Raw genomic sequence first — 15,340 nt, forward strand, 5'->3', positions numbered from 1 at the left:
TCATATTCATCTTGTATTACATACATGGGTTTAAACAACCTCAAAACTAACAAACTTAATAGAACTCAAAACGTAAAAAAACCAGTCGGGCTAAGATAGAATAATCTTAATACAATTTTAAGTATTCATCCCAAGACTAACACTACTATAAAACATTGGAGGGCTTCCAGCTGAATATTCTATCTTCAATATAAAAAAAAAAAAAAACCGGCACCTCAACCAGCAACGAAGAAATTATTCATCCACATTTGTTGTATTCCTGTCTCAGGCTCTTGTATATGTCCCCCATTAGAAGCTCCTCAAGGTGACTCCTCGATAGGCTAGCATAACCTTGTCTTATTTTCTGATTCTACGTACTGTTTAGAACCAAGGATGTTTATGAGTGAGAAGCAATTCAGAGAAATCTGATTGCCTCTTCTTGCTTTACAAGGGCTCTTATGCAGCAAAATATACAAAGCATGGGAATGCTTGAGATTCATTTATGCCATGGCTCCTGGAAGAAAGAGAAGAAAATAAACTCTGAAAAATGAACACCTCTATGAAACAAGTAACCTAAAAACTGTGGAATATGTGTAAATCCATCAGAATACAAGACGACCGTTAAACAAGAGCTGTCGATTTTCTCGCCAATCTCAAGGATCTACATGAACCCAAAGGATGATCTCGAAATAGCAGGCAAAGAATAACTAGGCCCCTTTGTATGTTTTAAGAAGCACCGTTACATTCTAATGGGCTCCCTGTGCAAAGTACAACAGAGCTACTAAAAACACAGACAAAAAATATAGTATAATAATAATAAAAATTTAAAAATGTTAATGTCCTTACCAGTTTAGTAGTATGATGATCTTGAGTCTTCATTACCAGACAAATACCGACTTCGAAAGCTATGGCCAGTATAATCTGCTTTGTCATAAGCATAGCGATCATCTCGTGAACTTCTGCGAAAACAATACAAATCACTCCTCTTTGAAAATAAGAAATACAGTGTCTTCAATTGTTTAACAGTTAAACAAAGGCAAAGCCTAACCTTGAATAATGATCATATGAAAAAACTCCTCGATGTGGATAAGCCTCTATCTCTGAACTAGAGTCTCTACCACTTTGTCTTGAAAGAGTGCTTGATGGACTAAGATCAGCATCCTAAACATACACCAAGGACTCATATTTAATTTTTTTTCCCAGGAAGCAAATAAACTAACCCACTGGATTGAATAAATTGAGCTCAGTCATTTAGGAAATTACCAGAGAAGAGTAGGGTCGTTTTAGACCAGAGACTGAAGCATAATTATGAGATTCTGATCTGTTGGTTTCGTTATGAGCATATCGAGAATCATATCTATCATCAGCATATGCCCTACGGGAAGGAAAGCGACAATTTGAAGTTGGATGGTCATCCTGTTCATAAGCCAAATTGTATGTACCAGCTGAACTGCTTTCCATGTACAAGTCTCTTGATTTACGGCGAGTAACACTAGGTGCTGAAATTCAAATTAAAAAATTCTGAAGGTCAGGTCACGTTTCCACACAAACCAAGGAAAAGAAAAAAAATCACTGAGCAAATCATAGCTGAAACAGTTAGAAGTATGCTTACATATTTTATTTAACTCCATAACTGAATTACCTTATAAATTAATGCTGTTAAAATGTTTAAATGGTAGTTTAGAATGTATAGAATTTGTTCCTGAACAACTGAGCCTTTTTAACCTCCACATTAAGGGGCAATGTTTTGAGATAAAAATTATACATTAAGTAATACACTCATTGTAAAGCAACGTCTTCTTTAGAATGATTACCAAACATTCTTCATTATACATTTTTTCCTAAGGCCATCGTTGTTGCCTTCACAAGCAATGAAATATTTAAGTGATTTTGAAGAACACTCACCTACCATGTATGCATGTGACCACACGTATAAATATTCAACCAGTTAGCACTAATCTACATCATAAAATTATCATGTAGTTTACCATCCACAAGTTAGCACTAATTCTTAAGTTGTCTAAGTTAAACTACTCTAGTTTACCATCCCAGGACTTTTTGCTAGGTTTTTTTTTTTTTTTTTGAGTAATGAAAATATCTTTAGGTGTTAATGAAGTACAAATCATAAATACGTACACATTTATTCCTAAGTATAATAGTATATTCTGGGCTTTGCCATGTTTTTTAAATTTATAAATTGGTAAGAGTGTTCATTTATGACTTTAGATCTAGAGGATTCACTCATTCAAACTACCATGAACGTTTTGGCACAAAAAAAAATAATGCCATACCTGATATATGTTGAACAATATCTCTTCTAAGCCGGGTTTGGTATCTATGAATAGGAGGTGATGCAGTTTCAAACTCATTCCCTCGTGTCTGATATGTGTCATAACCACTATACCCACCACCGTAACTCCTACCCATTATTCCACAAGTTCTATTAGGCCTTTCAGGGTAACGGTATCTTAAACCCCATGGTCTTGTGCCCATTCCACCATGACGAGCAACCAACCGACCACGCCAACCACCTACAGGTTGATGAGAATCTCGCCTAGGCAGAGGTTTCCGCAGAGTTGCTTTCATTGAAACCTAATTTTCCAAAAACAAAGCATGAATATTTTAAATTACATAGATGAACAGAGCAATCAGTAGCTATTGAGCTCATTAGTAGTACCTTCTCAGCACCCTCACCAACACCCACTTTGTTGACATCATCAATGCAAGTCAAAGCTGAATCCCTAGTTTGAAATGTTATAAAGCCAAAGTCTTTGCGCTTGGCAGTAGGCATGTTGCAAGCGAGCTCCACATTTTCAATTTCTCCAAACTTTCTGAATTGCTCGTGCACATGAGCTTCATCCCAGTTGGCTGGCAAACCATCCAAGAAAACTGATTTTACCTGCTCAAAAGGAAACGGTAAATGAATCTAAACAATGAGAAATGCAGAGAACCAAGATTTTGGAATAATAAAGTGCTCAAGAAGTAAGAACATCAGCAGTAATTTTTCAGGTCCAAAGACACTTCAAACACCAAAATGCAAGGATGTTAAACAATAGAACAGGGAACGAAAGAGGTTACCTGAGACATAACCTCCTCATCTGGCTCCATGGTTTTAGCAAAAGCAACTTCTGCCCTTACTTTTGTGCCAAAGTAAAAGCTTCCTTTCTGCAGTTTACTACAAGCAGCCACTGCATCCATATGGGTGCTGAAATCTACAAATGCATAGCCCCTATTCTTTCCTTTGTCAATTGGATCTTTCATTAGATGAACCTCATCAAGGTTGTCCAAGTCATAAGCTTTCAATTTCTCAACAAGCTGTTCAATGGTAAGATCACAAAATTATGGCAGATACACCCACATCTCTGCAGGAAATTGGCTAGAACATTCAACAAAGAATGTATGAATCACGATAGACTATCAATAAATAAAAATACGTACAATATTTACAAATATTTTTTCTGTTCTTTACTTTTATCGAATCGATTGGAACACATAAAACCAAATCAATATTCCAGCAACTCACCATATCTTTAGTCCACGTTGGGCAAATGTTCCGCAGGTGAAGGGTTTCCTTGTCATTACTTCTAGTCACTCCACAGACCTTACCTTTAACCTGCACATATTTCATACAATTCAACACTCAATCATTTGTGTGCATGAAATTAAGGGATTCCCAAATATTTTGACTTTGCTCTAGTTAAGGTTTATTGGAGATAAACTGAGTTAAGCTGATATTATGAACCATATTCCCAGTTTATCGTTCAAAGCTACAGCTGATCTAGTACTTTTACCCACTAACACCCCTCTCACATCTCGAGACAACAGCAGAGACAGTCAAGCAGGCTTAAGAGGTACGACATGAAAACCCGGCCGAAAAGAAAAACTGAATTGGACATGGACTAGCTAAGATACTATGGTAAATCAGACGGGTTCCACCATAAAGTGACTAGCTAATATTATGAGACATATTCCCAACTTATGATGCAAGGAGTTTCACCCACTAGCAGAAGGAAAAGAGAGATAAAATATTATAAGGAGAGTAAACAACCAAGTAGAGCAAATAACATGATAGATTTAGGAGCATCTTGTCTAAGTTTTCAATCCACAGAAACAATATTATAGATAAGAACAAATAATAAATTTGCACCTCATCATACAATTGTATTGAGGTCTACAGTTACCAAATCTGAAAGTCCAAATTTAGTGGGAAATTTCATTTGTTAGAAAAAGAAGAAAACAGGAACCACCTGGACAGGCAGGAAGATTATGATTGATGAAGTGTGGTTAAAACTAAGAAAAAACAAGCTGCATTTTCACACAGGGCAAGGGAAGCCATATACTAAGTAAAAGAACCACACAATAGAAACCTGATTCCTGAAGTAATGCCTGTTTTAGTGAATAATTGTCTATTGACAAGAAACGACATGAGCCACAAAATGATTGAAAAAAAGGAAAAAATGACCATTGTTTTTAGTCCCGCAAGTACGACACAAAGTTGAAGATAAAGATCTTAAGGGAAACAATTAAGTTCTCACAATCTTAGACTGTTTGCAAGGGACAAATTCATCCTTCCGTTTGGCTGAAGGCTAAAAGATTACTGCAGACAGTCATCTCTCCTACCATGTAGTTGGTTAAACTTCCCTAGATATTAAACAGCTTGACGAAATTGCTTTGTTCACACCGGCTTTCAGTCCAGTCACCAGGCTGCTTGTTTACTTCGTAGTTCATATGTGCGAAATACTATCCAGAGAAGGCAAAACGATCTAAGAATCCATGGTTTACTCAAATCAGAAAGGCACCACGCATAAACAAAAATGTCAACAGTACAGTAAATGAACTTCATTTACTATAAAAAGCAAGTACTAGCAGCAGCGGAGAGAAAAAATTATAAAAACCTGAGTGAATTTCAACTCTTTGGCAGCCCGTCTAGCTTGCTCAACTGTAGCGAACCTGACAAATGCAAAACCTTTATTCCTATTAGAATTCTGTTGCCTCACCAATCGAACTTCCACAACTTCGCCCACCTTCATAAACACTTTCTCCAGGTCCTCCTCCACAGCTTCCCTGTCCAGACCCCCAACAAAAATTTCAAAATCCTTCCGCTTCCTCCTTTCCTTCACAGGCTCCGAAGCTTGTCGAACTTCCTCAACTTTCTCTTGTCTTCCTTCTTCTACTTCATCCATATACTCTTCTTCTTCTACTTCTTCTTCTTCCACTTGCTCTGCATCATCTGCTTCCTCTCCTTCCACAGTTTCCGCTTCGTATGTTAGAAGCTCGTTCTCCGGTCTACCGACCATCGTTTCTGCCAGAGCATTCCTTTCTGCGTCTCCTACAATAATTTAATTCACGGAGACAGACAAAATGGATGAAACCGAGAAACAAATGTTGACAACAAAAAATTAAAACAAACGAAAAAAAGCCCTTCTCGCAGTACCTGGAGAAGCATCCGCATCAAGGGTCTCCGGAAAGGCCCAAGTATCGTCAATGCTTGCCATGTTAAGATCGATGAGGATGCGACGACTCTGCCGTCGATGGTTCTCTGTTTTCATTTCATTATCGGCTTTCGGAGGTTTTTGAAGGTAAGAGATATCGGCGGAGGCTTTATCCGACGAGTGTATGCCAGGTGGCTTCATCTGAAGTGATAGATGTTGCATTCTTCTTAGGTAGAGTAAGCGAGAACTGAAACGATTGTAGGGTTTTGCAGAAGAACTGGGGACGGAAGTGGCGAGGTACTGAAGAAGAGCTTGGTCAGGTCACCGGTTCTTTTGTATGAAGGGTAGAATAGTAAACTTACCATTGGAGAACGAAAGGTCACCGCGTTGACGCCACCGCACCTCCGCCCTTGGTTGAGGACGGATGGACGCGTCTCGGGTGGAGTCCGGATGATTTGGACCAGTTGATCCAGGAACTTAATTGAGCTACTTAACTAATGAAATGATCAAAATTAGTGCTACATAATAATTATATGTAAATATGATATATATTCCTGACGATTATAAATATTCAGAAAAATAAAATATTAGATAATAAAATTATTGAAGACAAAATGTTAAAATAGTTTGGAAGTAGTATTTTAATGGTCATAAATATCATTTAAATTATTTTAGGATTAATTACTAATGATTATATTTAAAATATCATAACCTCGTCAACACCTTAGCTAAATTTAGAATTTGACTGTGTCTCCTTCCAATCTCCTCCAATCAAAAACTATCATTCTTAACTCCCCTCCTCAAAAAAAGGAAAATCTGGTAACTCAACCCACCTGGAATATTTGGATTTTTCACTATAAAAACCTTCCCCTGCTCCCATCTTTCTCAGGTCTTCAGCTTCTATTTGGTGATTTCCTCTTTTTTCATATCTTTGAGGTTATCATCAAATCCTTAATCATCATGGATACGAAGATCTGCTTTGTTTTGCTCGTCGTAGCTATGGTTGCCATAGTAGTCCAAGCAGATGAAGTTGAGGCACCTCAAGCTGCGGCACCTGGTCCTGCTCTTACCAGTAGTTCTACCACTATGGCCCCTATCACTGGCTTTCTTGGGGCGTCCCTCTTGTCATTGATCGCTTTCTACTTACAGTAAACCTCAAATGAAGCCAAATGAAGAATAAAGGAAGCGTATGAAGATTTAAGAAGATGTTTTTTGTTTTTTTTCCCTTTCATAACCATTGATGTGTTTACAATTTGAGCAATTTCCAATAAGGCATATGAAAGTCTCGGCTCGTTTGAAGAGAGATTTCCATTGTTAGATTTCAAAGCGTTCTTTTAGTGCGGGATCACTGTTTAGATCAACTATCGGAGTTAAAACCCCTTCTGCCCAACAGAACTTGTTAAATTTGTGGGCAATGGGGTCTCTTATAAACTTTTAATCGTTAATTATTTTTATAAACAGTAAAGGATTAGGTGCTCGAAGCTGGCAGCAAGTATTTGATATCTGAAGTATGAATGCACGTCTAAACTTTGATAGAAGCTTAAGCAGCAGAGGCGAGGACACCTCATTTTCTCTATGTTATTTGCTCGTTCTGAATTCTAAATTTCTAATCCACACCAGAGGATCCAAAAGGAAACAAGGGTGATCGCCTGTATTGTCGTAATTTGTTTGAATCGATTTTGTTTTTGTTTTGGCATCGGCAAGAAACAGAGATTGGTAGGCTGTCGACGAAAGGAGGGAGGCAACGACAAGAAGTTGCGAGCACCTGGTGGAGAAGTGGTAACTATCCTTTCCTTTTGAGTTATCGGCAGGTCGAATGTTGGGTGAGACGGCTTCTTCTTCCTCCTCTCTCTTCTTCATGTCAACAACCGGGACGCCTCCTTCTTTCTCCTCCCTCACTGGCCGCTCTCTCTCTCTTTTCCCATTAACACGTCCGGGATGAAAGGATCCAGAAAAAGGATAATGGCTTGACTCCGAACATCCATTCTATAGGACCCTGCATGTTGCACGGCAGGTATATGTTCCCCATCTCAACATAAAGCAGAAATCGAAAGTACGTTAAAAAAATGTCAACAATAACGATAGCCAATCGTTCTGCTGGTTTGGTGAGCAAGAGCGTCGGTATAATCTGAGGAAGCTTCAGACGCAGAATCTGAATTTTGAGATAGTGCATCCAACAGTAAAATCGCCCTAGCTGATGAACAGAAGCCTCGTTTGCGCAGTCCAGTTCCCCTTCACGAATCGAATTCCCTGCCAAAAAATAAATTAAGAAACCTAGACTCATATTTTCTCATCTCTTAGGCGGATAATTTACACTTTTTCCCGAAGAAGTAAGGGGGGAGGAGCTGTGCACGATGTAAAATGCATATAGATTATTTATTAAATAAAATATTTTAATGTATATAACTTTCAAAATTTTAAATTAATATTAGTTAATAAATAAAATATATTAAATATAATAATTAAACAAATATTTATTTTTATATTATTAAAATTGTAATCAAATTTTAATTTTGTAATATCTAAATATGAAATAATTATACGAATATCGTACTACATAGCATACTACACAAACATCATAATAATAAGGATAAAAATAATATAAATATAACTCAATCACCTTTTTAATATAAAAATTTATATATCTTTATACAAAAGGATAACACAAAAAATATTTAGTGACATTAAAACATAATAGTCAATAATTTTGTCATATCTGAATTGCTAAAACATCTCGATAATATGATGCTCTTACAGATTGTATTGCGGACTCTCTCTTAGTACTTATTTGAGTATCCACGTCATCGTCAACATCATCACTATTATTACTTTCTTCATTTTTACTTCCATTATTATTTTCATAATGTTCTCCACCACAAACACACTCATTTTCACGGCAAATGAAGTAGAAGTACTTTTATAGTAAATAGAAGTTACCATAATGAAACTCCTTATTTCCTGTTTAGTCAAGCCAACCATGGACGAGGACAAGATTATTGCAAATTAGAGACATACCCCTATATATGCTTAACTGTGTAAAATATATTACTTTTATTAAATACTAATAATGATTTTTAATAGCTAATGCTCTAAACAAAAACCTACAAGACCAATTAACCATCGATGAGCAAGAAGAAATTTTTATCTACTTTATTTTGAATCGAGTCGAAGAGGTTGCAGAGAGGGTAAGTTGTCGACGATTGTCGGTACTGGGACGGCGAGAGGAAGAGAGTCAAGCGCCGAAGAGAGGTCGTAGAGGGGTGATTGAAATTGCCAACAGTCACAAGCGAGGGAGGAGCTGGAGAGGTTGCAGAGAAGGGAGAGATGTCATCAAAGGTCGTCGGTGCAGGGGACGACAAGAGGTCGCAGAGGGGGCGATTGAAATTGCCGACGATCGAGAGCAAGGGAGGAGCCAGAGAGGTTGCAAAGAGGGGAGAGATGTCGCCGAAGGTCGTCAGTGCTGGGGATGGCGAGAGGATGGGAGTTGAGTGCCAGAGATAGGTCGCACAAAGGGCGATTGAAAACGCTGAAGTTTTGGTATCAAGCAAGAAAGAAATTTTTTTTTCTCCGGAACTTTCATTCGACAAAACCTTCTTTCCCGATAGTCCAAGCCCGATGTAATCGAGGGAATGAAAGTGGATTCAGAACTCGACCCCTCTTAATTCACTTTCCCTCACATTATGCCTAAAACGAGGATTTGTATTTCACTTTTCCTATCACTCTGGGCACTAACGACATTTGGCTACTTTTACCCGGCATACATTTCACTTATACTGTGCACATTAAAATTTTGAATTTTGAATGATCTGGTCCTGTAGCATTTAATTTCCATGGACTTCTCCGGGGTACATTGACGGAGCGGAACCAAATAAGAACGGTAATGGTGACTGGTGAGAGATTTTGATAGTTAGGATCGTCTTATTGTTTTAGGATAAGACACGTATACTAACCCTAGGCTTTTGCCACGTGTCGGTCATTGATCCGGTTACTTGGAGCTGACGTGTTGTTTTCCAAGTCCTGCAAATTCTTCCTGGTGGAGAGCGAGACTCGCTGGAAACTTCTTGCTTACGGCATATGGTCGCCCGGAAAACTGCGATTCCTTCTTGCTTTTTGGATATACGCCACTAGCCGCCTTCGTGGAAGGGACGATGGATTGCACAGGCCAGCCTGTTGCACTCAAGCCTTGCGCCCTAAGAGCATTAAGTCGACTGTGGTAAAAAAATCGATTTGAAGGTGGTTGCCAGCGGCACCGCTTGAAAGTAGTTTGGCTTAGCGGAGGCGGGTCCAGGGAACAGTGAGCGGCCTATCTACTTTTCGGTTCTCACGCTGCCATGGCTGATGACTGATGGGATTTAAACGCAAGATGAATTTACCAAAAGGAGCTCCGATTTACATCTATTGACAAAAAAAGGTTCAAGATTGTGAAGAATTAAAAAAGGAATGCGATGCCCGGAAAGAGAAGTGGAAGGGGGAGTATTTTGGTCTAATTATTTATAGGTTTGGACCATAAAATTATAAAAGAGTAACGAATACGGAGAGAAGGCATGGGCATCTGATTCCGCATCATGCATGACGTACATCACTCCGCGGTCGGGATTCTTTTCTAGTTTTACGCTGTGTCGTCGGTATAATCGGACGGACAAGAATCGTCGATCTAGCAAAGCGTGAATCCACGTGATCCGTCGATCGCTACGGCTCGGTTGACGTGGAAAGCCTTACCACCGTTCCTTTCATCTTGACTTTCCAGCTCCCAACAAAAACTAGTTTCCCTCCTCTCCATCCTCTCTTCTTTCTCCGTTTTGGATCTCTTTTGTGCTGATATTCCGAAGCGGATAGTCTAGCGCCGGAAAGCAGTTCGTGGCCGTCCTTTAGATCCGAGTGCTCTTTTTTTGCCTCTCCGGATCGGTGGCGGCGTCTTTTCTCTCGGAGCTGAATATTAAACCAGGTTTTGAGAGATTTTTTCTTTGAATTTTTTCGAACTGGAGAAAGGAAACCAAGGTTTCTTTTGTGGAGATCTCTGGTGTGATTTGATGGCGAAGGAAACACAACCGGAAAAGCGTATCCTTTATCTTCGTGATGTTTTCTGTGTTGTTCGTTTCAAAAATGTTTTTTTTTTGTCAGATTTCTTCTGTTTATTATATTTATCGACATCGGTTGTGTTTTCTGGTTGTATTTCTCGGTTGAGAATCCAATTTCAGAACGGTTTAGCTTCCTGCTATTTAGAATTTTTCTGTTTGGGGCGTGGCTTTATCGCTTTGTTTATTGCGTACCTTCTTCGTTATCTCGTCGTGAATGTGTTTAAGGATTCTGACATCTTCCGGGAGAAGTTTTCCTATTGCTTGAAAGCGTATTATTCTCGGATATTTTTTATGCAAAGTCCGTGTTCGTTAATCTAACTGCAGGCGAGTTGGTTTCTTTTTTTCTTGTAGGTGGTTTTATGTTTGCAGTAGACTATCGGCTCTCCGATCTTTCTTTTTTTTTTTCCATTTATATGACATGCTATAGATTTCGCGTTTGTGGGGGGGGAGTCTCGTGCTGGTTTTTTTTTTTCTATGTTTTTATTTGACCTGGATCTGTTATGCCTTGTGAGGATTGTGTAGATCTGCAAGGTGAAATTACCTTTCCTCTGTTGTTATAGTTGGAAAGAACGGAACTTACTGCTTTTGTGAGAAAATAGAAGTTCTGGAGATTGTAAACCTAGATCGGTCTATTTAGATTATTCTAGAATTTTATTGTGTAGTTTTTCCTGCAATATTGTCTAGTTTTGGTATATTGCCTGAGTTGGATAGCAGATCTAAAATGTTGAGGGTGGAATTGTTTGTTGATTTCCTTTTTGGGGTTTGGAATCTTGACTTTCTTGTTATTAGCTGTGGAGGATATGATGAAGAATCTGAAATTGGATCCTTCTTCAGAAGCCTACAATATGGTAAGTTCCCGTTCCTTCGCTGTGTTCTTACTTTTTCTTTTTCTTTTTTATTATTCAAAATACGCTATTTGCAGGAAAACCTTGTGTTTTAAACAGTTTTTTCCGCGGTTCGACTTATGCTGTTCTTATATTTTTTTGCAGGCTCCACCTAAGGATGGAAATCCATCTGATGCAACATCCTGCATCTCCTCGACGGGTGATGCAACTAGCAGCATGAAAGAAAGTGACATGGATCAGGAATATCTGATGGCTGAGCAGGGCACGTATTATCCAGCTGGGGGCTACTATGGATACTATTATCCAGGTATGTGGTGGTGATACCTAATCTTGTTTTAATCTAAAGTTGCCTTGGTTTTGTCTTCTGAGGCTTCTAGATTGTATTTTCATTATTGATATTATTAATATTACAGGTTTTGACGGTTCATTTGGGGAGTGGGAAGATCAGGGGTACTTTCTAGGTACTGATGGAGTGGAGATTCAGTACCCTGTAAGTCTAATATCCATGCTGGATGCTTACTGGCTAGATACTCTTGTTCGTGTTGACAGAGAAATATTTTAAGTTTTGTTTTTTGTTTGATTTTGTGATGTGAAATCGCATCTCCATAGCCCTCCATGTACGTGGCTTTGCACGTAAAAAGGAAATGGAGATTTAGTATTGTGCTTTAACATCTAGTAGATCTATAAATGATTTGTTCGTCTACTTCTAGGAATTCCTTGGGATTCTAATCCTCCTCCTTTGTTTCCTTAGGCCATTCATTCAGACAATGGATCTATCTTCTATTATCCTGGAGGACATCAGCCAGGCTACAATGCATACAGCCCCTTTGTGCCTGGGGCTGTGATGGGCGTTGATCCACAATATTTGGGTCAGCAACGGGTGTTCCCAAGCCCCGGGGTTCCACAAACATTTCCTTCTCCAACATATTACCCCTCTCCCATACCTTACGGGGATGTATTTCCACTCTATCCCTGGGATTCTTCTTTATTTGTGGATGGGACCCATGTTAATGGCTTTGGTGGAGGTGCAACAGTCTCTGGTCCTAAACCAGGTTTTCCATCTGGTCACACCCTTTCTCCATCTAAGTCTGCACCCTCATCAAAATCCAATAATGCTGTGGAAAATGACTCGTCACCAATATTGGGGATGCCACCTAATAACCATGCTTTTAAGCCATCAAATAAGGTACTGTAAACTTTGTTGTTTCCTAGTTAATGAATTGGTTTTTATTTAAAAATTTCATCTGTCAAAATTCAATCTGTTCAACTGTGCACAGGTATCACAACCTGGATCTGCATTTCCGGCTGCCACTGTTTTGGCAAAAGCTTATTTTCCTATTCCAAAGTTCCAGGGTAAAGGTGGTGGATTGCTCTATCCAAGTAGCCCAATGAATGTTAAAGCTGCTGAACGAAGCTGGGTTGGATCTGATAAGCCAAAAGCAAGAGGGCGGTCTAATGGTATTAGTGATTTTGACTTGCTGAATGAACAGAATCGTGGTCCACGAACAAATGGTGTGAAGAATATGATACCGGATGTTGATTCATTAGGATCTGACACCAACGGTGATACTAACATTATAAATACTGTTATCAAGAGGGATCATTATAACCTTCCAGACTTTCCCACCAAATATGAACTTGCCATGTTTTATGTGATAAAGTCTTACAGTGAGGATGACATTCATAAGAGCATCAAGTATGGGGTTTGGGCAAGTACTCCTAATGGAAATAAGAGGCTTGATAGTGCTTATCAGGAGGCTCAGCAAAAAATGGAAGAGAAGTCTTTCAAATGCCCCGTGTTTCTTTTCTTCTCGGTATGGCTTATTGTCACCTCTCTCTGATAATTACAAGTCTTGGTTTCGTTTTTATGCAGTAGTATGTTAGAGTTTTCACGATGTGGTTGTAGGGTATACCATGCTATGAAACTAATTGAATCATTTTTCTTTTTGGTTACAGGTTAATGCAAGTGGCCAGTTTTGTGGAGTAGCTGAGATGACCGGGAAAATTGATTTTAACAAGAATATGGATTTTTGGCAGCAGGACAAATGGACTGGTTTCTTTCCAGTCAAGTGGCACTTCATAAAAGATGTTCCAAATCCACAATTCCGGCACATATTATTGGAAAACAATGACAATAAGCCTGTTACTAATAGTAGAGATACACAGGAGGTAATACTTTTTTCCAGTCCTGTGACCCTGATCCTTGTAGATTTCTCTATGCTATGATTGTTGAAAAATTGTCTTCTTGTGTTATTTAACAGGTAAAATTTTCTCAAGGCATTGAAATGTTGAATATTTTCAAGAATTATTCGGCCAAGACTTCCATATTGGATGATTTTGGATTTTATGAGAGCCGGCAGAAGGCAATGCAGGACAAGAAGATCAGGCCAGTTACACCACATGTAGAGCATTTGCAGGTACTGTATACACCGGTGAGAATATAGCATATTGATCATCGTCGTTAGCAGCCATTTTGTCATTATTATTAGCATCCCTTTTTGAACATGTTTCTGTTCTTCACCAGAGAAAGATTGATGATGGTGCGCAAGCAGCAAAAGCTGTTGATCTGAAATCTGCTGTTACTGGTAAAGTACCGAATGAAATTCCTCCTAGTAAGGACCATGAAGACGTTGTGTTGGCCACTGAAGCAAAGAAATGAACAAAACTTCGTGAACTGGGAGGGAAATTTTGAAGGCAGCAGCTTGAGTTGGTTGTTGATGACACCAGAAGCTGCTCGGAAGAAGCATAAAAGTGCAAGTGATATAATCTATTTCCTCGGCCAGATATCATTGGTCTTGAGCTTACCTTAAGAAGAATTGTGACGGCAGCATTGAGTGGCAGGCAGACTGACTCAGAGCTTGTGCCATAGTTACAGGATCAGTGGGTCCATTGCGGCGTGGGAGGCATTGTATAACTATTTTGTTTTGTCCTTTTGGTTTTCTACTTGATGGGTTTTGGTTTTGATGGCAAATTTGAATGGAACTTTTGCGCTGGCTCAGGATGGGAAATTGGGGAGTTTTTTTTTTTTTTGTGCCTTTTTCATCAAATTTGTGTAGTTCTCTTAGTTTGAAGCCCTAGAACTTTTTCGACCGAAAGAAGGGCTTGTTTTTGTTACGTGTTGTAAAACGCCTGTGAAATGAAAAGAAGTGAAAGAAACTGAAATGGGAAGGGAAGTTGGCTCAAGGTTTTTTTATTTATTTTCTTTTTTAAGATTTCTTTTTGCTACCATGAGAACGTGCAGAGTAGTGGCCTTGTGTTGGTTTTCAACTACTTCCCAATGCAAGGTTATAAATGGGCAATAATAAAAGTTTAAAGTTGTGTAGTTCGTCCAGCGCTTGCTGAATGAGCATTCCCCTCTCTGAGTACTAGCTGGTAACCAGTGTTCGCGATGAAAGATGATTGAGAGAGTCATTGTAGATGCAGCCGTATAGACACTTTAGTAACTTGTGTTTCCTCAGTACGAGTACCATTCAATTATCATATGATCAGATTAACCAAATCTCGTGTAGATCGAACTAGACTTAAATTTATAAATACTCAACATAAATTCAAATCATTTCGTTCGTACTTCTCATTTTGAGTTGAATTCCTTGTCTGAGAAAAAATCTGCTCTCTCCTCTTTGCTTTATTAAATCTCTTGTAGTGAGTTTGGCAGAAAGATCAAGACTAGCATCAAAAGGTAATTTACATCTGGTGAAGATATCGAATTATCTATCCAAAAGGGCAGTTTTCTAAAGATCAGTTAACAACTATTTGTGTAAATCGGGTGTTCTTATCAGTGAATTTTTGGCCAATTTTACAATCCATGATTAAATTAACCTAATTAAAGCCTGTTAGTTAGGAATCTGCAGAGAGCTTTTCCCTTCTCCAGCTTCGTGTAGAAGCTTACAAATCTACACTGCTTGGTTTGGTATACTCACCGGTCACCAGATCAATGGAGCAGAATCGAGAACGGAAAAGCTTTTTTCTTGTGGCCATATTTATAATCAGAAAGCAAACGAAAAAA

The 15,340-nt window shown here is 38.8% G+C and overlaps 2 protein-coding genes across 5 annotated transcripts; one reads left to right on the forward strand and one right to left on the reverse strand.

Moving 5' to 3' along the window:
- Nucleotides 1-91: 91 nt before the first annotated feature.
- Nucleotides 92-5,687, reverse strand: LOC137955595 (heterogeneous nuclear ribonucleoprotein Q-like). 4 transcript variants are annotated; one of them, XM_068802635.1, is made up of 10 exons: nucleotides 5,414-5,687; nucleotides 4,875-5,308; nucleotides 3,503-3,592; nucleotides 3,058-3,294; nucleotides 2,657-2,878; nucleotides 2,271-2,571; nucleotides 1,243-1,478; nucleotides 1,028-1,140; nucleotides 826-935; nucleotides 92-737 (listed from the first exon to the last, which is right to left on the reverse strand). In XM_068802635.1, the coding sequence occupies exons 1-9, from the start codon at nucleotides 5,631-5,633 to the stop codon at nucleotides 830-832; spliced, it is 1,959 nt and encodes a 652-aa protein (XP_068658736.1). In that variant the 5' UTR covers nucleotides 5,634-5,687; the 3' UTR covers nucleotides 92-737; nucleotides 826-829. The 4 variants fall into 4 exon arrangements, with proteins under 4 accessions (XP_068658736.1, XP_068658728.1, XP_068658711.1 ...); XM_068802627.1 differs by having other exon boundaries at nucleotides 92-493; nucleotides 826-938; XM_068802610.1 differs by having other exon boundaries at nucleotides 826-938.
- A 4,524-nt stretch (nucleotides 5,688-10,211) lies between these two features.
- LOC137936896 (YTH domain-containing protein ECT2-like) lies at nucleotides 10,212-14,527 on the forward strand. Its single transcript, XM_068781892.1, has 9 exons — nucleotides 10,212-10,469; nucleotides 11,279-11,337; nucleotides 11,479-11,641; nucleotides 11,748-11,824; nucleotides 12,086-12,520; nucleotides 12,612-13,148; nucleotides 13,291-13,503; nucleotides 13,596-13,751; nucleotides 13,859-14,527. Exons 1-9 carry the CDS (start codon nucleotides 10,442-10,444, stop codon nucleotides 13,991-13,993), a joined length of 1,803 nt encoding a protein of 600 aa, XP_068637993.1. The 5' UTR covers nucleotides 10,212-10,441; the 3' UTR covers nucleotides 13,994-14,527.
- Nucleotides 14,528-15,340: the final 813 nt, after the last annotated feature.

The sequence above is a fragment of the Aristolochia californica genome, unplaced genomic scaffold, assembly GCF_029961685.1.
Source record: "Aristolochia californica isolate CCGP_79_NKW_82.1479 unplaced genomic scaffold, dmAriCali1.0.hap1 SCAF_1, whole genome shotgun sequence".
Classification (NCBI taxonomy): Eukaryota; Viridiplantae; Streptophyta; class Magnoliopsida; order Piperales; family Aristolochiaceae; genus Aristolochia; species Aristolochia californica.